Source organism: Juglans microcarpa x Juglans regia, chromosome 7D, assembly GCF_004785595.1.
Source record: "Juglans microcarpa x Juglans regia isolate MS1-56 chromosome 7D, Jm3101_v1.0, whole genome shotgun sequence".
Classification (NCBI taxonomy): Eukaryota; Viridiplantae; Streptophyta; class Magnoliopsida; order Fagales; family Juglandaceae; genus Juglans; species Juglans microcarpa x Juglans regia.
The window spans coordinates 3,598,840-3,623,949 of NC_054606.1; the positions used below are offsets into that span (position 1 = coordinate 3,598,840).

Here is a 25,110-nt window from a genome sequence, read left to right on the forward strand (position 1 = left end):
GAATATGAAGATGAGAATACTATGGTGTGCGGCAAACCACCAAACCGAGAGAGAGTCAACCTAAAACGGTTTAGCTTGCAAAATAATCACGCAAATCACACAAATTGTAGTGAGAATGTGTGAGAGGGATAATCACACAAATTTCTGCTTTAAGATTAGAGTGAAAATGGTAATAAGAGGGATTTGGTGGCTGGAGTGAAAATGGTGAGAAAAAGAGAGAAGATTAGACAAATTTCAGCAAGATAGGGGGTTTGGTGGAGGGAGAGGGATAAAAGCTCGGAAAGAGATAAATTTTCGAGGGAAAGACTGAAGTGCAATTTGGACGGGATGTTTTATTTGATCATATGACTAGTGAGTGATTGCTCTTGTAGCTCATAGTCAAATTATTTTTCATTTGCTTAATCTAATGTAGACATTTTTATCTAAAATGAGGAAAATTTTGCATTTTATTGACATTTGCATAATTCAATGCCTAGTACTACTGCTTCTGCTTGTGCATTTTACCCATTTAATTCTTGAATTTATATCTCTCCAATTATCACTTAAAAAAATCAACAAGGATAGTTTTTTACATTTTCATGAAGGGTTTTATAAGATGGTAATATTTGAGAATGTGTAAATTTAATATATTCTTTTTAAAAGATAATGAAATTTAGAATTAAAAAGAATTCTGAATTTATGTATGTTCTAAATTTATCTATAGTTCCTTTTTATATGTATTCTAGATTTATTCATTATTTTCAAAACGAATACGTATACTTTAATGGAAGTTTGTGTAAGTAGATTAAGATGTTATTTTAGAGTTCTGTCATGTATAATTATTTTTACGTATTTTTTGTGTATTCTACTGATGTGATTGATCAAAATAATTATTTTATATTAAAAAAATAATATAATCAATTCTATTAATAAAATGCATAAAAAATACATAAAAGTTACTATAATTTTTATTTTTCATAAATTGAATTCGATTTGTATCCACGTTTATGCCATGAACACAAACCAAAATCTAATAGGAAGTTTTCATTCGACATTATTCTTGCAAGAAAAATTTTATTCAGTAATCCCAATCACATATCTACTGAAAAAAAAAATAAATGAATAGCTCGAATTGGTATAGTACGACTGTACGATAGTTGTGGCTTTTGCAGAATTGGTAATAAATACCCGTCAATCTTCAAGGTCTCTCAATTTTAATTTTTTACCCACACGGTCGTCGACAGTTGACGATAATGGATGGCCTTTCACTCTCCGCCCCACACTTCCCGGCTGCCATTCTCGCCGGCAAACACGACCCCACCGCTGCTACCGCCACCACCACCGCACTTGTCTCCTTCTCCCTCAAACCGCCACCACCATCAACTTCTTCTCATAATCCGGTGACTTCCTCCTCCCCTCTCTCGGCCCACATCCGCCGCCCGCACAAAATCCCTAAACCCGCCCAACCCTCCTCCTCCTCCAACAACCCCAAAATCCCCTCTAACCCTCTCAAAAACCTCGTTAATCCCACCCACATACCCATCCCACCTGCTCCTCCCCACTCCCTCACCACCAAGCTCCGGCTCACTAGTAAACTCTCTCCCCCTCCCCCTCCCCCTCCACCCACGCCGCCGCCACCACCACCACCAGTAGAAACCGAAGATGAAATTAAAGAAAATGAGAGTGAGCATTCGGATTCAGGCGGAATTGAATTCCGGGAAGAGGGTAAAATATTTGTGGGGAATTTACCCAATTGGATAAAGAAGAACGAGGTTTCCGAGTTTTTTCGGCAGTTTGGGCCGATAAAGAACGTCATTTTAATAAAGGGTCACGGTGAAACGGAGAGAAATGCGGGTTTTGGGTTTGTGCTATATGGAGGTACTGAAACTATGGCGGCCAAGTCGGCAATGAAGGCCGTGGAGTTTGATGGCGTGGAGTTCCATGGGAGGGTGCTAACTGTGAAGTTGGACGATGGGAGGAGATTGAAGGAGAGGTCGGAGGAGAGGGCACGGTATGTGGGGGTTATGACGGAGTGGAGTATCGATCCAAGTGGCACGAGGAGAGGGAGAGCTCAAGGAGGAGCTTCCGGCAGGTTCTTGATACCGAACCGGAGAATTGGCAGGCGGTTGTCCAGTCTTTCGAGAGAGTTAAGAAAGTAAAGCTTGCTAATCTCTTTATTCCATCTGTTTTTCATAAGTAGTGATACTTGAGGTTCCATGATAGGTACTTACAAAAAGAAAGAGGAAATCCAGGGAATGATTGCTTATCGTTTCGCAAAAGACGATAATAGCTTCGAATCACTCATGTATACATAAATATGATTGTTTCTTCTTTTGTTTTTCTTATTCATATCAGCCTTCTAGAAGAGAGTATGGCTTGATGGTGACTTATTACGCAAGGCGAGGGGATATGCATCGCGCACGTGAAACATTTGAGAGAATGCGAGCGAGAGGAATAGAACCAACTGCGCATGTCTACACCAGGTAATAACTTGTGATTATGTGTCTATATTCAACCTTTGAATATTCTTAATGCAACCATGTGAGTTTGGCCAAGTTTGAGTTTCTTGTCTTTTGAGCCAATGACACCTTTTCTAGGATGCAATATGTACATATTGTTTTCGTAGATTAGATTGTGTTCACTCAGAAATCTCACTTAAAGAATTGTACCCGTATACAACGAAGTACTTTTACCCACACTGCATGATATAATTTCTTTACTTCAGGACTCAGTGACTCGTGTATTTTCAATTAAGATTATAACATCTAACTCATTGGCAGTGTTCAAAAATGTTCTTCTGAGTAAGTCTAATAGAATCTTAAATAATCTGTTCTCCATAGTTTAGTTTCATGTATTTTTCATGCACTCCTTTCAATATTAAAGGTTTTTTATTTCATGCAGCCTTATTCATGCTTATGCAGTTGGTAGAGACATGGAAGAAGCGTTATCTTGTGTCAGGAAAATGAAGGATGAGGGAATTGAAATGAGTTTGGTGACTTACAGTATTATTGTTGGGGGATTTGCAAAAATAGGCAATGTCGAGTAAGTAAAGCACATACTTTTCTTTAGTGCCTTAAAAATAAAGGAGTTCCAAAATTTTAAGGCAAATACAGTGATACCTATTTCGAGAAAGTATCGGTTTGGTTGGTGTAGTAATAAAAATTCCAACTTGTATGATTGCAGTAGTCACTGCTTTTTTCTCTTGGTTCTTTCTTTTGACACATTTCTATATTAGAAGAATGATGTAGTGATTCTTTCAAAGTTAAGCGAAAATAAATTAATAAATATATAAAAAAGAACTGAAAAGTGATTCTTAGGTATTTAAGTTTAACTTCTTGTGGCGACTAGTCCCATCAAAATCTTGGTTGAAATTGTCCTTCTTAATGATATTGAAAGTTAATGAAAGTTTCCAGATCTGTTGCTTTCAGAACTGCCCAAAAAGGGAGATGCCACCATTTTTAGCCATAGCATGTAATGACATTATTGTTGAGTGGCATTATTGTCATTACATGCCTATGGCTAATCATTTTAGCACTCCCTGTGTGCTGTTCCAAACATAACAGACGGCGTTATTGTTGAGTAGCAGAATTGTACCTTTGTTTCTTGATATGCAAATGAGAGAGAATTTATTTGTACTGCTAACAGTTCCATGGCACTTTTCTCACCTGATCAATACCTCTGGAGTTCAGGAATTTCTAGATTTTTTATGAGTGGAATATCTGGAATTTAATGGCCATACTCGTTAAAATTTTGCACTAAAGCACTAAGATCTCTAGTTGCTTAATTTAAGTGAAGCAATAGGCCTGTTGTGTTGCTCACACTTTACTGGTTGTACTCGCCTTGATTGAAGCAAGACTCTTCTGGTGCCATACTGTGCCCTGTTTCTTACCTTTAACCAGGTGGGACTGTAATACACCTGGGTGTTAAGTCGTTTTGTTTTAAGGACACAAACTGGATATGTCTGAAGACTGAAGAGGCAGTTTTGTATCTCTGTGATCTAACTTTATTTTATGGTATTTTGGAAGAGCTGCAGACCACTGGTTTAAGGAGGCCAAAGAGAAACACACAACTCTCAATGCAATCATCTATGGAAATATTATTTACGCTCACTGGTGAGTATTCTGAAGTCAATTTTAGGTTCATTTGTATTTTTCTTGGTCATTTTCTACGAGTGAAAGATGCCTAAGTTATTAAATTTGAATAGAAATGCTCTTTCTACTTGTAAGTTTGTCATATTCTACATCGCCCGAATTTTTCTATGGTTTTTTTATAGATTTATTATTGATTTGCATAGACACACACACTTAGTGGGTTTTGAACCCATGACCTCACCCTCCACCCTATTCTATTATGGGGAGTAGGTGTTATTTGAGCAATTGCTCATTAATAGTTTACCAAACACATTCACTTTTGCATGGCTTCTTTAATATAATGTTTTGATGATTCTTATCTTTGCTTTTATATTTGTCAGTCAAACATGCAATATGGATCGAGCTGAGGCATTGGTCTGTGAGATGGAAGAATCGGGCATAGACGCTCCTATTGATATATATCATACCATGATGGATGGTTACACAATGATTGGCAATGAAAATAAATGCCTGATTGTGTTTGACCGACTTAAGGTAATAGTATAGTTTATGAGAATTTTTCTTGTCTAGGATGATACATTGGTAATGCCCACTAAAGGCTCGTTTGGTTGTTAGATTGCACTCAACTCAGCTGAATTCAGTTCATATTTAGACCTCTTCTAATAACCAAACACTCAACTCTCAAATCACTAAACTCATCTTAACTCAAAACCCCTTTACACGTGGGACCCACAACTTTTTTCAACTCAACATCTCTTTACATATGGGACCCATAACCTTTTTTAACTTTCCATAAATACATCTAAACTCATATTAACATCCAAATACATCTAAACTTATCTTAGGTGGGTCTCACAATACTCAATTCACCATCTCAACTCATTGTTATTTATAGAGAACTTAATTCAACTTAGCTCAGTTCAACATCCAAACGCAGCCTAAGTCACACATTGGTGCTTTACTAGGTAGAACTAAGCTTTATAATGATTTCAAGAAACTCCAATTATAACCTTGACTAGTTCTTTTAGAGTATAAGTCCAGATGTGACTTGAACTTTCCCTAGGTCTTTGCAACATATATGTATGCATTTATTCATACTTGTGCTTGATCCTTTGTCATATCTTGTGCATTGGATTTTTGGGTTACTTTTTTTAAAGCACGTGATATCAGAATAAAAGCAAGGCAAAAATGACTCGGTAAGACTTTTATTTTCTATCAAAACCCATGCATCTAAAAGGGAAAAAGGAAAAACCTCTTCGTGGATGCAGAACTAAGCAAAACCTAGTTCTTGGAGAAATTAACCGGTGATAGAAATTTTATCAATAATGGGAGGATAAAGTACTGTAGATGTTTTACAGTCTACCATCAAGATGTAGGTCATAACTTTTGTCTGTCTTGTATCATTGTATGCTAACACTGGCTGATTGTGATGTAGGAATGTGGCTTTACACCTTCAGTTATTAGTTACGGATGTCTCATCAATCTTTACACAAAGGTATAAGTTCTTTTTTCGTTTTCATATTAGACTTGTTGGGCCTATCTTTGTTTTTGTAATCTCTTTTTTAGGTCACTCCTGGATGTGTGGTTGGAAACCAAATTCTGGCTCTTAAGAAACTAAATGTAATAGAAAAGCAGGTTGGGGAACATTAAAGGATTACAAAAAGACTGCTTGTGGTTTTATTCTTTTTGCTTCTCTGTTGTTTACATTATTTTATATATCTACCTTGCCTTTCTACTTTACATTTTCTATTGCTAGTTGGGGAACAATGTTTTTACAGATAGTTCAATATATCATGATGTACTGGGATTGAACGATTTCCTTGTACTTGATTTTAATATGGATACTGACCATTCAAAATGAAGTTCTTAATGTTGTTTTGTTTGTATATTCTTTTTAGATCTTTGTTTGTATATTCAAAATGAAGTTTAATATATAATATGTTTGTTTTAGATCTATATAAAAAAGGTGCAGAGGAATTGAATTGGGTAGATGCCCTGCTCTGTGTCCTTAGCAGATTCCAATTTAAGTTGAGTTGAGTGGTACGGCATTTTAAGGGTGGTTCCATGCAGAGGAGTTTGTTGGTGCTACTCATACATACACAAACAATGGATATGCATATATATATATATATATACCTCCTCCAAAGATCCCAGTTTTTGCAATCTTTTAGATGTTACCAAACTCTGCGCACTTAGAGTTTTTACATGCACAGGCTATCACTGTCATCTGTATAGCCTTTCATTTTCCTAGCATCATATTGGTATAGGTGATCTCTATTACAATTGAAGATCGAACAGTGTCTTGAAAAATGGTTTCTCACTCTTCCAGAATGGCAAAGTTTCTAAAGCCTTGGAGGTTAGCAAAATCATGGAATCAGCTGGCATAAAACATAATATGAAGACCTACTCCATGTTGATCAATGGGTTCTTGAAGTTAAAAGATTGGGCTAATGCATTTGCAATTTTTGAAGATCTGGTTAAGGACGGTCTGAGACCTGATGTGGTGCTCTACAATAACATCATCAGGGCATTCTGTGGGATGGGTAACATGGATCGTGCTATCCGCACTGTCAAGGAGATGCAGAAAGAGAGGCACAGGCCTACTACACGTACATTTATGCCCATCATACATGGTTTTGCAAGAGCAGGAGAAATGAGAAAAGCCCTAGAAATTTTTGATATGATGAGGTGGAGTGGATGCATTCCCACTGTGCATACTTTCAATGCCCTGATTCTTGGCCTTGTTGAGAAGCGTCAGGTAAGTTTCATAATTAAAAAAAAGGAAAAAAAGAGAGGAAAAACGAAGGTCTAGTAACCAGTTGGGCAATATCTTAAATTCACTATCCAGGATTGTTAAAGGAGCTTATATTGCCTGGCTCCCATAACCCAATTATGTAGTACTTTACAATGCATGATATGGTGTTGTGATGAAAATTCCTTTTCATTGTCTCCTGTCATTTATGCTAAAGCTATAGTATTCTTTTGCTTGAATGGTATTTCAACTAATATATAGTTCCCTGGCATGCATGATTGGACTCCTCAGTAAGTGAGATCTTAAGGTATAATACAAGTGCTTTTTTTTTTTTTTTTTTTTTTGAAAAATGCTTGGTCTACAAAGAGATCTTACAAAATGAAGTTTATATATTGGCGCAGTTTGATATGGTGCCCGGGATTGTAAAGCTCATTTATTGTTAATTTTCCCATTTAGTAAAAATTTTCTGGAACCAGTAAATGGTTATTGTGTACGATCTCTGGTCAGTTTCTTATGATTTGACATGTACTTGGCCTTGTTTTACCTGCTCCATTTCAGACCATCTTGTGCAATTTTTGTTTTTAATATTTAGAAGATTGCATTGATCTTTCCAATGTTTTATTTTCTTTTTTATAATCTTATTTTCCATTAGCTTCCTTTTGTCCTTATATATATATATATATATATATATATATATATATAAATAAAAAAGCTTTCTTAAGTGTCCTTTTCTCTTTAAAGTCAGTTTTTATTTGTCATGTATTTCTTGCAGATGGAGAAGGCTGTTAAAATATTAGATGAGATGACACTGGAAGGCATTAGTCCAAATGAACATACATACACGACCATCATGCATGGTTATGCATCTGTGGGAGATACTGGAAAAGCATTCGAGTATTTTTCTAAATTAAGGAATGAAGGTTTGGAACTTGACGTGTATACATATGAGGCACTACTGAAGGCATGTTGCAAGTCAGGCAGAATGCAGAGTGCCTTAGCAGTAACAAAAGAAATGAGTGCTCAAAAGATTCCAAAAAACACCTTTGTGTACAACATATTAATTGATGGGTATGAATTATTTATAATCTTGGAAGTGCCACAAGATATACTCAAAGTTGTTACTTTAATCTCTCTTGCATTGACGTTTTTTATTTTTGGGGTTATATTTTTAGATTGATTGAACTTCATTTTCTACTTATTTGACCTTTTTTTTTAATATCCCCTTCTAATTTGTTTTGTTGCGTCTGCTTTTGGTGCCTGTGTGTTTTATTCTGTTGTTTCTGCATGTAGATGGGCTCGAAGAGGTGATGTTTGGGAGGCTGCAGACCTGATGCAACAAATGAAACGGGAAGGTGTTCAACCTGACATCCATACATACACGTCCTTCATAAATGCTTGTTGCAAGGCTGGAGACATGCTGGTATGCTCATCAATTATTACTGTATTGTGGTGGATAAGATTATTTACTTGGGAGATGGATACCCTTACAATAGAGAAATTTTTTGAGTTTAATTTGTAAAGAGCATGTAGAAGGAGTTTATTTTGTTATTTGGTAGTTCATTTGTTTTTCTTGGAGATCTGATGGTAGTCATCTAATTGTTTGTAGAGGTTTAGAGAGGAAAATAATTTACTTCTCGTAGCATTTTTCAATGACAATGCTTTAACCATTTGATTTAGAAACGAGTTCTGTTGGGTGCTTGTAGTCTTTAGACTTTGGCCTCAAACCCAATTATTTGAGATGAAACATTGTATGTCTTGCTATGTTACATGATGATTGGATTCTAGAGGATCGATTTTGGGCCTGTTGTGTGTTAGAGAACTAGATGACCAAGGAGTTCAACTCAAATGACACATCCTCCCTAGGTAAGACTAGGGTGGACCGAAGTCGTGGACCCATTGGATGCATATATAACTTACCAGTAAAGAAAGTTTATGAAATAGAATGAAATAATCTCAGCTATTTGCATCCGAGAATCCATTCAGCAAACGATCTTGTTTTGGTGACTACTTTAATCTATTGTTGTTTTTCTTGTTCTGTTGCTGACATTTTTCAGCTGGCAGGATTGTGGTTTTAGATAGTAGTGGAACCCTGAAGTGGAATTATTTTGTTTACATTTAAATGCCTCCGTTGCAGTTTCATCTTTTAATTAGAGTCTGTTCCTTCTTCAGAGAGCGATGCAAACAATTGAAGAAATGGAAGCCTTGGGGGTGAAGCCTAACGTGAAAACCTACACTACGTTAATACATGGGTGGGCACGTGCTTCACTTCCAGAGAAGGCTTTGAGATGCTTTGAGCAGATGAAACAAGCTGGATTGAAGCCGGACAAAGCTGTGTACCATTGCCTGATGACATCTCTGCTGTCAAGGGCAGCTGTTGCTGAAGCTTACATTTATTCCGGAGTTTTGTCTGTTTGCAGAGAGATGATAGAATCCGGGTTGACTATTGATATGGGGACTGCAGTTCACTGGTCAAAGTGCTTATGCAAGATTGAGAGAACAGGTGGGGAGCTTACAGAAGCCTTGCAGAAGACCTTCCCGCCTGATTGGAGCTCACGGCATTCTTCAGATGTTAATTCCAATATAGGCACGGATGATGAACCTGGTATTAATGGTGACAATGATGACATGTATTTTGCTAATCAAAATGATGGTGATGATGATCATTATGACAAGGACGAGGATGAGGACGACGATTTGAACCACAGATCATGGTTTTAAACCATATGTTCTCAGTTATAGGTGATAGGCTTGATTTATGATCCCAGATGCATCCTTCCATCTGAAGCTCTAAGGTCGAATATAGTTAGATTTACTGAGGGAACTTTTTTTCAGATCAAGGATGCTCTACCCCTTAGTTTCATATTTATTTGTACATAACAATTGCTTTTTTTTGTCTGTGACTGATTACAATACAAAATCAGAGGAATTTCTTCACTTTATTTGCTGCGGAGGAGAGTATAATGATTACTCTCAGAAGAGTTCCTCAAAGACACTCTTATGTATGAGTTATCCCAGAGTAAAATTGCTTCTAGCATGCAATTGGGCTCTCAAGATAATGGGGATGTTTTATCATCAAGCTGTCAAGCAATCAGCATCATTTAGGGAGACGGGTCTGAGCTGTATTTCACCGTTTCGGAGTGAAATTCGCTGTCTTTGTGTTTGTTTTCATAATAGCAACGGTTACCGAGATCCCTCTACACATTATCTATGTGGGGTTTACCAAATGAATGAGAGATGTTCAGACTTCAAATGACACTCGTCCTGAAGCAGTTCCAGCAATTTGACTGTCCCATTGTTAAATGGACAAACATGGTTTCTTTTATCTATCCATTCTTTCAGCTCCAGGTTCAAATTCTTTCAGCTCAAGCTCGGGTCGACACCAACAAGAATTTCACAAATCCCTTGATCTCAGTCCAGTCCGTCGATGTATCCTTCAACCCAAAATGACTTAGGTGACCCTAATAATATTCCAGTGGGATTTCAGAACATCTGTGACAATGAGGTAATACATCTTTTATGAATTCGTAACATTTGATGACCTTTTTGTTTCAATGCCTTGTCTTTACTTGTTCCTACTCCTTTTCTTCTTAATTTTGAATTTTTATATGATATGATAGTTTATTTCTTTTCTCTTGGAAGAGTGGAAGTGGATGCATTGGGAAGGAAACAAAAAAGAGATGCTTTATGGAAATGAGAAGATATGATATTAGTAGAGATGTGGATTTGGAACTTAGATTGTCACCACCGGGAGTGAGTTTCTGGGGCAAATCATCAAAAACTTCACCATTATCATCTCAAGAAACAACCACATCGTTGGACTTGAACTCAAGCGACTATCTTGATGATAGTAGCTCTATTCTTGAAGTACCATCATTATGTTTGATGGGATGTACCCTTTGCTTAATCTATGTGATGGTGTCTGAAGCAGATCCCAAATGCCCGAAATGCAAGAGATCCTTTTTGATTGATATGTTTCGAGATAACCTATCAAAGGGATGTAGGAAGAGCTATCTCTAGGTGTTCTTATTTTCTTAAATACCGCTGTAATTGTTTGCTTCATCTGCAGTGGTTTTTCTTTTCTTTGCTTTTTTTTTCTTGGGTAATTCTGTCTTAGAAGATTACCGATGCAAAAGAATTGAAAATTTTCATTCTCTCGTAAGTTATTCCCTCTTTGATAAGATAAGTTATCTCACTCAACTTGAATCTAATCTTTGACAAATTCTCTCATGGGAAATGTTTTAGCCATCAAAAAATTACACAAATATAAATTCACAAACTGGCGTGACTTGATGTGATATATCAAATTATAAAACTAATTTTATTGTAAAATAGATTTAACATAAGTACGTCAGTTTGTATCTTTATTTTTATATAATATTTTTGTGGTAGCAACTCTTTTTTTTTTTGTTGCAGTAACACTTCTTTTTGTTATAGTTACTCAAATTATGTTTTTCAAGCAATGAAGAGGGGTGGAGGCACTAAGAGAGACACCAAGTAACCTCAGATTCCTGATTAACCTTAATCTACAAAAACCATAATCGACAAATTCCTTCATTGAAATAAGTTTTCAAGGTTCAGTTGCTCTATCTCTTCTTCTGTCTCTCGTGGCCATTTTCTCCCCGTACCTCTGAAATATATCGGCCAAATCAAACAACCCTACCTCTCTCAATTTCTTTGCCACCTCTTCAAACATAACTACACCTTCCTCATTAGAATAATAATGCAAGAACTTACTGTAATCAAATCTGGGTACCTCAAGCCCTTTCCATATAGCCCTCTCCACAAACTTGGTGGCTTCTAAGGACTTCTCTGCCTTGACCAAACCTCCAACAAAAATGGTTTCGAAATTCACAAGTGGGTCTGTTCCCTTCCTCCCCCTCTTTCCTAAATGCCCTTGCAATAACATTATGTAGGTATGCATTGTGGGTTCACACCCTCTCTCTATCATCTTCCTGAACACTTGGGTTGCATCACTCGCCTTTCTCAACCTCAAAAGTCCCTTGATCAAACCATGGTATACACTTATATCCGGTTTCTCAATCCCTTCCCCAATCCTATAAGCCTCTCTAACTCTACCTCTCACTAGAAGCCCGTAAATAATTGATGCCAGCGTTAGATTATCGGCTTGAATCCCTCTCTCACGCATTTCTTCAAACACTGCATATGCTTGCGCAGTCTTGCCCCTTTTACACATCCACTCAATTACAAGCCTGTAAGCGGAAAGACCCAAATCTTTAATCCTCGTAGTCCTCATCGTCTGGAATAGCTTCATCGCCTCGTCGTACCGATTAATTTTCAAAAGGCTTTCCATCATTTTCTCAACCGCATCGATATCTGGCTCAAATCCTTCATCCACCATCAAATTCCAAACCTTTGAAGCCTCAATCAAATCACCCACATCACAGAAACCCTTTATCAAACCCTTGTAGGTAACCCCGCTAGGTCTTATCGAGTCTTTCAACTTGGACACAACATACTTAGCCTCCTCAACAAGCCTGTTCCCACACAAATGTTCAACCACCTTATTCAAGGTATCCAAACTGTACTCGTACCCACATGCATTCATCAAGTGGAAAAACTCCACGCACTTCTTCAGTTCCCTCGCCGCCGCCAATGTCTTGAGGGCAATCCTAAAAGTCTTATCGTTCACGAGGTGACGCCGTCCCATCTCCTGGAGAAGTTCCCAGAACAGGTCGATGTTCCTGGACTTGCCAATCACGTCGATCAGCTTGTTGAAGGAAACCGAGGTGTGAGTGAAACGTGGGTTGGCGTCGGTGTACAGAAAGAAGCGGTAAACGGGGCGCCATGAATAGGGGAACTTGTTACAGACTTGGAGGAAGAGCTCATGGGTGAGGTGGCCTTCTTGGTCGACCTGTGACTGGCAGGAGCGGAGGTTGGAGTGGAGTCTTGGCTCCGGGGAGAGCTGCTGCTGGTAGAGAATGGTGCAGACTCGGAGGAGGTGATCTGGGTTGATTGGGGAAACGGTGTTGGTGGTGGGGTTGGAGAGATGCGGTGGCTGAGGAGGGGAGGTCGTAAATGGACGAACATGGTGGCGACAGAGAAGGTTGATGATGGATTCAGCAATTGCTATTCGTCCGACTATCATTGAGATGGGGAGAAACAGAGACAAACGGGGAGCGAAAAATGATTTTATGAATCCTTGGATTTAACAAACCAACGCAAGTTTGTTTCATGAGAAGAGATTTGAGGTAAAAATTAAAAGTTAAATAAAATTTTGTTAAAATATATTTTTTTAATATTATTTTTATTTTATTATTTAAAAATTTTGAATTTTTTATTTTATTTTTCAAAAGCTTGTGTCTTTGTTGTTTATTACGTTAAATTGTGTGTGCACATTAATTTCGTGATCGATATATTTTTCTAACCGTTCATTCTTTAAAATAATGTAGGTGATGTTTGATGTCATTGATGATGGGGCTCATGGTCCAATCTAGTACGAGAGAGGAGTTTGTGATTGCCCGTATGGTAATGTTTTGAGTCCCCTTCTAGGATGATTTTTTCTAAACACAATCTTTTCGCTTCTTTAGTGCCCATCAAAGTTGCTGTAGCTTCCCCAAGGTTTGGGTTCACATTGCTGATGAAATCTGTTTTTGCGAAGATGATTTCTCCAGAGTCCTTCCAGCATAAGGATGCTACCATGTTTTTTAACTGCAACATCAAACCTGATGAGATGATAACCGCCTGGGTGCCTTTCTTCATTCATTCCAATCTAATTATTCTTTATGGACCAAGCTCTTGAGTGCTGTTGGAAGGTTGTGAGTACCGACTCAACAAAACAGAGGGAGAGGGGATGATCTGGTTGTGCACCATTTTGTTTCTAAGAAACCAAAGATTATCCATAACAATGGTAGAACAAATTTGAAAAGAATGTTGTTCTTCCTCAATCCTCAGGAATTTTGAGTGTGAAGGATTTAAGAATGTTTTTTATCCAATTAGAGAAAGATTGTCTTGCAAAGAAGGTGGTATCAATTGGCCACTTTGCTTTGCTACTTACAAGTGAGTCTATAAACGGAGTACATATAAAGAGATTATATATATATATATATATATATATATATATATATAAAGATTTCACTACTTATGATTACAAGTTAGTGTATAACATAAATTGATACAAAGAATAATATGAGATACAATTTTAGAGTGTATAAGTTTTGTATACTCATTTTGAAAAAAAATTGGATAAATCTGAAGCATACATAAAAAAAAATTAAAAATAGTGCACGAGACTTATACATTCTAAAACTACAAATATCGTTTCTTTTATGCAAAATCATGTTAGTCGTTAAAATAAAATCCGAAACACTATTTTGTTGTTAGTTTAATTTTTTTAAAACATTAATAGCATTGGTATTGGACTAGCCAAATGTCTTCAAATAAAACTATGAGCTACAATAAATCTATTGTAAAAGTCATATTTAGAGAGTCACTGTTCACCAACCAAAAACATATTTTATTAAAAAATAATCTAAGAAAGTAGTCTAATTTTCAGTGCAAACCCAAGAGTTTGCTATTCTCCATTGTTTTACATTTAGTATCGATAAGCAACTTTTTATTTTTTGATTACTTGAGGTCGGATTTTAAGTTTTCTTATATTTGCTATTAGATATATACATATATATTTTTTAATTTGACCACAAAAGCGATTAAATTAATGTTCAATTTTATCATTATAAAGCATCAGTATCGGTAAAATGTGTTTGTTGGATAATTATGTTAAAAAATTTAATTAAAAATTTAATTACTAATTAACATACAGTTAATCTAATTACAAAATTTGAAAAAAAAATTATAAACAAATATTATTATTAAAAAGTAATATTTTATTATTATTTTAGTTATCATTTTAGTGAATGACAAAGGCAAAAGGTAAATCATGTTGTTTTAGGCAAATTTTAGCTTTTACTTTGGTGAGAACATTGACAATGCTCTAAAAACACAAATACTTTTTATATTAGGTAAGAGCATTAGCATTGGATTCATTAAATGAGTGTCATCTTCAAAATTTGATGAATTTGTGTTTAAAATCACTGCATTGGATTCAGCATATACTAAAAGCTTCAACTTTGAGCTTCAATACATTTAAGTTCATATCCAAATTTGAAGACTAACTATTCACACTCTATAACTATTATTTTATTTATTTAAATTATTATTTTCCAATTTTGAGCCACAATACATTTAAGTTAGGAAACAATAATTTAAGTATAAAATTAAATTATTAATTAATATATAGTTAGTGTAATTGTAAAATATAAAAAAAATTAATTAAAAATATTTTTATTAAGAAAATAATATTATATTATTACTTCGACTAATCCGATGGTTAATCTAATGTGATGTTAAGGCTAGAGAGGTTGTGAATTTATAGAAAATATGTACTTTTAATAAAATTTTAGAGATAAATTTGATGAAACTAATGTCAATGCTCTAACGTAGATTGCTTTTATATCAATTTTATATTTAATGCGTCAATAAACAGGCTTGCATATATAATTTTTCTAGTCTTATCATTTAATCCCTTTGGTTAAATCTTAAGCAATTTTTCTACGAGTTTTTATTTTATTTTTTACCTTAAGTTTAGTAATTTAGCCCAAACCATAGATTAGTGATAAAAGTACCTTTTTATGCAAGGTGACGAGGCTAATGTCCGTTCTCTTTCTACTCCAACATTTTACCAAGAAATAAACGTAGCCTACTCTTTTTGAACTTTCTTAATTATGATATTAAATTATTGATTTTTTAAAAAAAACTTAAAGGAGATGAGAAAAACTAAATTTAATCATATACTTCTTTTTGCACATGTACTTATAGCTAGCCAATTAATTTACTTCATTTTTCGCTTGACATGTCCTTCCAAATCAATGTTTTGTCAAAAGTGTATGTACACGCGGTTGTGAGAGTTACAAGCTGCAATTAGGTTGAGAAAAAAAAAATTAGTTGAGAAACAATAATTTAAGTAAAAATTAAATGATTAATTAATATATAGTTAATGTATAGTTGCAAGATATCATGAAGAAAAAAATTAAAAATATTACTATTAAAAAATTAATATTATATTATTATTTTGACTAATTCAATGTGGGGGGTTATGGTTTGAATGGTTTTGACTTTATGCAAAATATGTACTTTTAGCTAAATTTTGAAAATAATTTTGATGAAAACAATGCCAATGCTAGGGGATGTTTGGAGGATAAGATGAGATGATAATTTTGTGAATAGTAATAAGACGATTTGTGAATAGTAGTGAGATATTTTGAGTTAAATATTTATTATATTTTGGGTAATGAGAGAAAAAAATTGAATAAAAAATATTATAAAATTAAAATATTGTTAGAATATATATATTTTTAATATAATTTTTATTTCAGAATTTGAAAAAGTTGAATAATTTTTTATTTTTTATTTGAAAGTTTAACAAAATTGTAATGATAAGTTTGAAAAAGTTGTAATTATTAATTTGAAAGTGTTTGTATTTGAATGATATTTAAGAAATAGATGAGATGAAAAACTTTTCTAAACATCACCTAAAAGCTCTTTTAAAATAAAAATGATATGTGCAGTAAATTTATAAAAAAAGAATGTTTTAAGGACTTAAATAAGTCCACTTTTTTACTTTTTAAAAAGTATCAAATTACTTTTATTGAAAAGCTCCTACAGATTAGTGTATATTTTTTAAAAATTAATGTAACTAATTTTAAAAGCACTATAGATATATACATATTTACCAAATGGTAAATAATTTTTAATTATAGAATTTTATAGTAAAAGTTCTACAATTAAAACTCTATTTCCTACGGTAATAATTCCAAGCATGCAGGTAATAATTACTAACTCAATCTTACTTCTAACCCTGCATGGGGTTCGATAGAATAATCACTAAACCAAACTAATTCGTGTAATATTCAATCTAATTCCTTCGACCTATGCTATTCTTTCTGTCACAAACTTGTTTTAAATGCAAAGCAAATCAACCAGACAGAATACTATATAAATATATAATAGATATATATATTTATATATTTGCATTTTTCATGCAGAAAAGCTGTGCTAATTTTGGGTTCTAATTATTTTTGCAAAGCAATGCATGACTTTTCTTATCCCACACGTCCTGGCCGACAAACTTGTCCCCCTAACGAAATATCTAGCTTATAAATATATAATAACTAATACCCAATGAAAGGGAAAAATAAAAGAAATCAGAAGAACTGAGTTTAATATTATTATTTCTGATATATATATATATATATATATATTATATATTAATCCAACGATATTTTGTCTTCATATGCAGACATGATGTCGAACCTACTACAAATTAGCTAGTTTCCACATGATCTCCCCAAGTGGGAAAATGGTGCACTACAAAAGTCACCGATATATTGATGTTTTATTTTTTTATTATATTTTTTTAATTAATTATTAAGAAAATTATTTTAAATGGGTTTGTAAATTTTTTATTTTTTTTAAAAAATGTCTAGGAGTATAAAAATATTTACAAAAAAAATGATGAAAGAATAAAAAAGGTTGTTTAGCCTTATCGGTGAACATTCTTGCAGCTACGTACATATATATATATATATATATATATAAGATTGATCTTTAATTTCTTGATCCGTGTTCTTCGCAACCATGCATGTGGGTTTCAAGAAATTAATACTGGTATTTTTTTTTTCATAATAAATATGTGGTGTATGAATGATGAGTAGAATAATTTAATTAATTTAATAAAAATAAAATAAAATTAAAATATATAAAGTATTGTGTGGTACTGTTAAATAGTGATCAGTAGCAACATCCGACCATCTAGTACAATATAATATGCCCCATGCATTGTATTTGAACGATGCTGTTTATAAATCCACGTGGCTATATTACTAGCATTTTATCTTTGCTGGCGTGGACCGCAGTGCTACTTGCTAGTTTTTTCTTTTTTCTTTTCTAAGAAAATGGAAATGAACTCTGCGCGCATTAATGCAGATTCTTCTAGATATGTTCGTTCCACATGCTAGCTAATTCTCAGATGTACACCGCCATTGTCGATCGACCAAGAACATCATGTACTTTGAACCAAGCCAATACGACTTATAAACCCTAAAAACAAAACTGCATTAAACAAGTAATTAATTATCTCATGATCTCCAGGATAATCCCAAGAAAAATTTAATGATTTCATCGTGCTTGAATTGCTTGCATGCATGGACCATTATAATCTTGTGATTGGCATGTTAAATATATATTTATATATATAATATTCATCAGCAGGACATGATCATGATTTATATATCTTGTCGGTTTTTGTCTTTGGTTAGGTGTAAGCTGAGCCTGACGTTCCTGGAAAGAGAGATGATCTTCCAGTACTTATATTAATGTATGTGTGTGGAGGCTGTCAGCTTACGTACTATATTATAATTTAACTCTGCAAAAATAAAAATAATAAAAAATATTGTTGCGTAAACCCGTACGTGGTTAATTATGAGCCGTCAATCAAAAAGATTTATTATAATAAAAATAAATATTTGTGATGAATAATTTAAGATAATAATGATTATTTAGGATGAAAATAGATTATTTTTAACAAGAAATAATTATTTTTATAAAAAATAATTAGCTACAAATTAAATAATTTTCTTATAGTGATAAACGGAACATGTGCATTCATATATGGAATTGGATGCATTAAGTCTGCATGCAATCGTGAATTAGGAGTGGTTTATATTTAGAGATGAGTTGAGATGATTTGTGAAAAGTATAATAAAAGTTGAATTAATTATTATATTTTATGTAAAAATTTAAAAAAATTATTTTAAAATTTAAAAAAATTAAATTGTTTATTATATTTTATATAAAAATTTAAAAAAATTATAATGATGAGATGAAATAAGTTGAGTTAAAATAAATTTTAAATACAAACGAGACCTTAATGTATCGTAAGAAAGGAGATCACAAACCAGTTCACTTACAACGAATATTTTCTGCATGAAGAACCCATAATTTTGAAATTGACATGCATGCATGAATTATCCTCTAGACTAATTCCAACACAATTAGGATAATATATCTCTTCATAACCATGATCATTGCATCTGCATTATATATCCTCCACTGTAGGGATGACACGTAATGCCACATGACATGCAGCATGCATGCATGTGAGACAAAACTTGAAATTGATCGTGGGAAGCTTCCAGGCCATGAGCTGTTTACTTGCGGATATCATCGTAGTCAGGTACATTTCTTCTTCAGCTGTTTATTTTTCTTTGCTTCGATTTTCTGTATGAGCTGCTTTTTTCTTGCAAGTGGTCTTTTTTGGTTGGTTGTTCTGATTTTCATGTACTTTTTGTCCGTTTGTATTTTAGTTTAATGTTTAGGATTTTTTTAAGTGTTATTTAGATTCGAAAATGAATTGAGATGATTTGTGAATAATAATGAGATAGATTGTAAATAGTACTGAGATTTGTGAGTTAAAATTATTGAATAGTAATAAATAGTAGTTAGAAGAGTTGAGATGAGTTGAGATGAATTGAAATGAATTGTGCATATAAACGAGACCTTAAATTCTAGTCTCTGTGAATATTCGTAACCTCCAGATTTTTAGTTTGTAATTATATTTTTACTCTAGTAAAGTTTATCAGCAATAGAAAAGTTAACTTGCCTCTTCAAGTGTTCTGCTCAAAGGTACTGTTTGGATAAATTTTTTTCTTTTACTTAATAATTAAATAAGTAATTTTAAATGTATTGATATATATTTTTTATTTTTTAAAAATATTAAAAAAATAAAAATAAAAACTTACAAAACTGACTAGCAATCAGTTTAAGCAATGCTATTTAAGCTGCATAGTAATATCACTCTTACCAATAAAATTAACATACCATTCTTTAAAAAAAAAAAAAAAAAACCATGAGCTAGAACGTCGTACGTACGAAACAAAACAACTGCACGCGCCTGGTTTTGGAAAAAAGAAATGGCATCTAATTAGAAGATGCATGATTTTACAACATGATCGAGATTGATTTAGGTTTCTTTTAGTTCTTAAACTCATCTAAATTTATTATTGTAATTTTTTTAAATTTTAATACAAAATATAATAAAAAAATATAATTTTTTAAATTTTTAAATAATAATATTTTATTATTTCATCTAATAATTCAAGGTACAAACGCAACCTTAAAGGATTTAACGCACGGAGTACTTTTACTGTGTGCAAATGGGTTTTGTACATGATCGATGATCATCATGTCCATAACAAGCAGACAGACGACAGCTCGTTTGTTTTCTGACGACATTTAGGTACTTCCATGTGATCTAGCTTCGTCAGTTACCAATGCTGCTAAATAATCCATTATGATTTGTCTGTGATGTATAATAGGCCAGAGGTTCCACCATTTTTTGTCATTCTCCCAAGAGCTTCTGCATGATTTGATGAGCAGCAAACAATTAGCAGTGTACGTAGCCCACTCATGACTCAGCAGCTATCGTGATACCAATACATGCATGAGAGTTTTTGTACAACAATTTAAAAAAAATTAGAATATGGAAAAAGTGCCAATCCACGTCAGCATTATTGTTCAAACATATATTAACATCTTTCTCACCAACTATTCATTATATATAATGTTTCAACCCGAATATATCATTGTAATCTAGAAGTAAATCCAATTGGTAGATCGTGACTGTCTCAATATATACAAATTAATTACTATATGTTTAAATATTAGAGAAATGATATTTATAAATTTAAAATATGTAAGTCTCGTGCATTTATTTTAAAAAAATAGATATATAAATCTAGACTAATATAAAAAATTTCTTTTTTTTTTAATAGACTCTTTTTATTTTTTAAAGAAGTGCGGAGACTTATGGATTGTAAAATTAGATGTACATTACTCCAAATATTATATATTAGAGTAGTGAACAAAAATGTATAGCAAGAAACAAGTACCACATAAATGAGAGGCCTATCCCTAGGGTCTCAAATCTTCCCTCCTCATAAATTATAGGGCAAGGATACACAAGATCAGTACATATGTGATTCAGCTGTTACCTCTTAAATCACTCACATGAACTTTGCCTGTTTATGATTGTCTCTTTATAGTTTTTTTTTTTTTTTTTTTCCTTTCTTTGCATGATAAGATCAGCTTGGAGAACCGCCAATTTATGTCCGTTTCAATTTCTTTTTATAATTACCAGTCCACATGCCAGCATGTGAAATATTATATAAATATATAATGATATATTTACTACAAGACATTTTGTTACTTTTATCGACCAAACAAAATCATTATTTGTCAGTACTGCTATTCATTCATGCATGTTTTTTAGTTCCCATTTACAATATTAATTGAGCTGGTTAACATATCTCTCTCGTTTCATTAACAAATCACCTAATTGTAGTTAATGCTGTTTTTTGTTTTTTTTTTTTGGGGGGGGGGGGGGTCTTTGCTTTCTTTTTATTTGGTGTTTGGTGAATTTATTTTTTTAAAATTTTATTATGATTTTAGAATTTCTCAAATCTCAATACCAGGTGATCTACAGTGCATGCATGTGTAATATTTAGGCAGAAAATTTATAGGTGTGTATACAGTATATATATGTTAATTAATGGAGATGATTAATTTATAAAGAAAAATATTAGTATGTCGTCTGAGTTTGTCTCTCATTTTGACTGTTTATATATTTAATTTTTTTAATTTTTTTTACTTAATGATATAGAAAATGATTTTTAATGTATTGATATATATTTTCTTATTTTTTAAAAATATTTAAAAATATAAAATATAACAAATAAAATAAAATAAAAATAAAAAAAACAACTTTATGCTGCGGGCACGTCCAGCGGCTGAATAGCACGCTAGCATGATTAGACTGCGTGAAGAATCACAGAGATGGAGTACTGATCAAGGGATTTAAATATTTTATTATATATATTATTATTTGTTATTTTTTCTCTCTTTTTTTTTTTAGTTGTAGATGAGAATTAAGCCGATATGGACAAGAACTAATATTGTATACATATAGAAGGTTATAATTTAATCAACGAAGGAATCATGGAGTTGGTCCATTGATTTATTCGATTAGCTAGATAGTAATATTATATATATTTTTTTGATAACATATATATATATATATATATTAATCAATCTACATTAACAATATGAATATTTTTTGTTTTAATTGGAAGGATTCTCTTATTGTATATTCCGAAATCGATAACTGTTGTTAGAAGCAAACCAAAACATAAAGCAATATCAAACCCATGAGCTGAAATTTGAAAGCTACAACTAAACAATATCGCAGCAGCCATATATATGTATCATGTATGTATGTATGTATGTAGGTAACGTTACTGATGAAATAGTTTTATTTTTATTTTATTTTTATAGTGTTTGAAATAGTAAATTAAAAATTTATGTTGACAAAAAGGTTGTGGGATTCGCAGTTGGTGTGAGGCTGCATTAAATAACATTAAATTCTTCAAGCCTACAATTGGAAGACACAGGAAAGGCTCAAATTCTGGCCAGTACTACCATTTTCTCTCCATCTTCCTTGATCACTTCCTTTCACCTATCCTTTAAATATGGCACTGGAAAAGCCCTCTGATCACATTAATTAGCAACAACCTCTAAGGACACACATACATATACATTCACAATCCCAAAAACCATTATTCCAACCCACTTCCCTGCAAGCTTTTTCGATCTAGATCCAACATGGGCAAGAAGATCATGAAACTGTCTTCACTTTTCAAGAACAAAGAAACAAAGCAGCAACCATGGCAATGGCCCTCGTGTAAGCATCCAAAGACCTTTTCTTTCCGAGCTGGGGACGACATGTTCAAGACAGTGAACTCGGTTTTCTTTGACTCCACCATGGATGGGGTAGATCAAGTGGAAACACCAGAGTCCTGGTTCACAAATTCTTCTGAATCTGCGAGCTACTCAACCGAGTCCGAGGAGTACTTCGACGGGGAATCACTCGAAATGGTGGTGCGGGGAGTGAGGTCCGAGAGGCTGTTTTTCGAGCCCGGTGATACGAGCTCCATCTTAGAGAAGAAGCTGGCGAAAGATCATGTTCATCATGGCAGCTTTCCATTCAAAGAGAGCGTAGTTTTAGCGATGGAGTCGAAGGATCCGTACATTGATTTCAAGAGGTCAATGGAGGAGATGGTGGAATCTCATGGGGTGAAAGACTGGGGTTGCTTGGAGGAGTTGCTGGGGTGGTATTTGAGGATGAACGGGAAGAAGAATCATGGATTTATTGTCGGAGCCTTTGTGGATCTGCTTGTTGGTCTTGCTGCAACTACTTCATCATGTTCTCATGATTCAACTTCTTATTTTTCTGCTATTTCTTCTTCTTCTTCTAATTCTCTTTCTTCCTCTGCATTATTATGTTCATCTGTTGATCATGGTCAGATTGAGATTGAGGAGGTAGACAAGACCAGACGGTAATAATGTCTTAGCTAGCTTTTAATGCATCACTTTTCTGTGTATATTAGTAGGTTAAAAGCTGACAATATATTTAGCTTGCGATATGTTACTTTTCACTTTTCTTTTTTATGCAGTATCATGTATTCATTGCTAATGGTCTCGATTTTACGGTACAATCGCGAAGAATTCTAGATATAATTGATAAATATCGTGTTATTGTATTGAAAAAAATAGAATTTATTATTAAAAAATTAATTTTTTTATTTAAATTTTATATTTTATTTAATTTTTAAAAAATAATTATATAATAATTATACTATTCACAGCTTATCTCTTAGAGCAAATGCTACTTTTATTTTATTTTATTTTAAATGAAAACGTAAACATCAAGTGGGAGTAGGATACAAGTGTGATGCACTTACTGTACAGGACATGCTACATTAAATGAAAATTTGACCAATGAAATGATAGAAGCTTAGGTAGAGATTTTCAAAGTTCTGACAAATTGTAAACAGGCACAAGTACAGCTATTCTTTCTTTCTTTCGGGCACGAAAACTTGGAGAGAATAAGCTCCACCGCATAAATTAGTATATATAAAGTTGGTTGATGAAATGGAGAGAGGCTGATTCAGGTTAGGCTGCCACTTTCCAAGCTGTCTCCCACAGCCTGTTTCTCCTTGCATTATAGGCTTAGCTTCTTATATATCTCCTTCATTATTGAACTATATAGTCTTTACTCTTTCATATCCCTATAATCCGATGCCTCTTTTTTTTTTTTATATTATTTTTAAGAAGCTGGTAGTATTATTAGAGAGAGAACTGAAAATATATAGACGTTTCTCCTCTTTTAAATATAAATCACTATTCATTCAGGTATGAGAAAATAATTTGTATATATCTTAAATAGATAAATTCCGTATAAGTATTTATAAGACTCACTTTTTTTATAGAGGATTTGTCCGAGACTTGTATCTAGTGTTACTATTAAAGATATTATCAACAGTTCTATGCACATGATGGGAGGTTCTGAAATAATGCCAAAGGGGAAAACTATGCAGAGGAGGTTCTGAAATAATGTCAAACACTATGCAAATTGGATAATATTATCTCATGCATGCAAGTACTGGATGTGGATGTCATCATGTGATGATACAGAGCATCAAAGCTGGTCAAATCTGAAAAAATGAGCAGTCAGAATGTTGAAAGAAAATCAAAATCTTAAAAAACATGGCAGAAAATTCAACCCAAAAGTAAGGGAAGAACAGAACAGAGAATATGGAGGAAATATAGTGCAGATCATAAATCAAGAAGACCCCATATTGTCACAACAGCCTGCTGCAACATCCTAATTTCATTTCTGGTTAACTAGATCAATAGCTATCTCTCGTTCTCTGAAAATTCTTTGTGATAGCTAGGATCCAAGAAATAAATATGGGTCACCAGAGACAAAATGATCTCGCAAATTCTCTCTCTCTCTCTCTCTCTCTCTCTCTCTCTCTCCTCTCGAACACATGTATGGTTTTCCATAATGACAGTCACATGTGATATATCCAAGGCTCAAAAGGAAAGGAGATAATGAATTGCTTGTGAGTGAAAAAAATTCTCTGCTGCAGATAATGAAAGTTACAGCAAAACTACTGTAAGAACAATACAATATAAAGCAGTTCCTTTAGAACAACGTACACAAGCTTTAACTGAAGATATAAGGATTAGGCAGTAGGGTTCTTCTGAAATTATACCTCGGGGACATGAATTTATTTATTGCGTAACGTTTCAAGGAGGCCGAAGTCACGTATGTACCTTGTTGAGTAATACTACGTATAGTCATGTATTATGTAA

The 25,110-nt window shown here is 33.5% G+C and overlaps 4 protein-coding genes across 4 annotated transcripts; 3 read left to right on the forward strand and 1 right to left on the reverse strand.

The window, feature by feature from the left end:
• Positions 1–1,129: 1,129 nt before the first annotated feature.
• On the forward strand, positions 1,130–9,756 carry LOC121238643 (pentatricopeptide repeat-containing protein At5g04810, chloroplastic). Its single transcript, XM_041135607.1, is given in 11 exon segments — positions 1,130–1,995; positions 1,998–2,134; positions 2,335–2,462; positions 2,881–3,021; positions 4,005–4,091; positions 4,451–4,604; positions 5,506–5,565; positions 6,400–6,828; positions 7,595–7,890; positions 8,113–8,242; positions 8,992–9,756. Coding segments are annotated over 11 exon segments (2,874 nt in total). The 5' UTR covers positions 1,130–1,232; the 3' UTR covers positions 9,541–9,756.
• Positions 9,757–10,085: 329 nt separating this feature from the next.
• Positions 10,086–11,030, forward strand: LOC121238686 (protein GL2-INTERACTING REPRESSOR 1-like). Its single transcript, XM_041135666.1, has 2 exons — positions 10,086–10,324; positions 10,462–11,030. The coding sequence occupies exons 1-2, from the start codon at positions 10,247–10,249 to the stop codon at positions 10,837–10,839; spliced, it is 456 nt and encodes a 151-aa protein (XP_040991600.1). The 5' UTR covers positions 10,086–10,246; the 3' UTR covers positions 10,840–11,030.
• A 197-nt stretch (positions 11,031–11,227) lies between these two features.
• On the reverse strand, positions 11,228–12,990 carry LOC121238649 (putative pentatricopeptide repeat-containing protein At1g26500). The gene has a single exon (XM_041135614.1). It carries the CDS (start codon positions 12,926–12,928, stop codon positions 11,390–11,392), a length of 1,539 nt encoding a protein of 512 aa, XP_040991548.1. The 5' UTR covers positions 12,929–12,990; the 3' UTR covers positions 11,228–11,389.
• Positions 12,991–22,276: 9,286 nt separating this feature from the next.
• On the forward strand, positions 22,277–23,375 carry LOC121238672 (transcription repressor OFP13). The gene has a single exon (XM_041135649.1). The coding sequence runs from the start codon at positions 22,555–22,557 to the stop codon at positions 23,290–23,292; it is 738 nt and encodes a 245-aa protein (XP_040991583.1). The 5' UTR covers positions 22,277–22,554; the 3' UTR covers positions 23,293–23,375.
• The last annotated feature ends 1,735 nt before the right edge of the window (positions 23,376–25,110 follow it).

Coding starts and splice junctions, on each gene's coding strand:
- LOC121238686 (XM_041135666.1), top strand. CDS start 10,247: ATGTATCCTTCAACCCAAAATGACTTAGGTGACCCTAATAATATTCCA. Junction 10,325..10,461: donor AGAACATCTGTGACAATGAG/GTAATACATCTT, acceptor TTCTCTTGGAAG/AGTGGAAGTGGATGCATTGG.
- LOC121238649 (XM_041135614.1), bottom strand. CDS start 12,928: ATGATAGTCGGACGAATAGCAATTGCTGAATCCATCATCAACCTTCTC.
- LOC121238672 (XM_041135649.1), top strand. CDS start 22,555: ATGGGCAAGAAGATCATGAAACTGTCTTCACTTTTCAAGAACAAAGAA.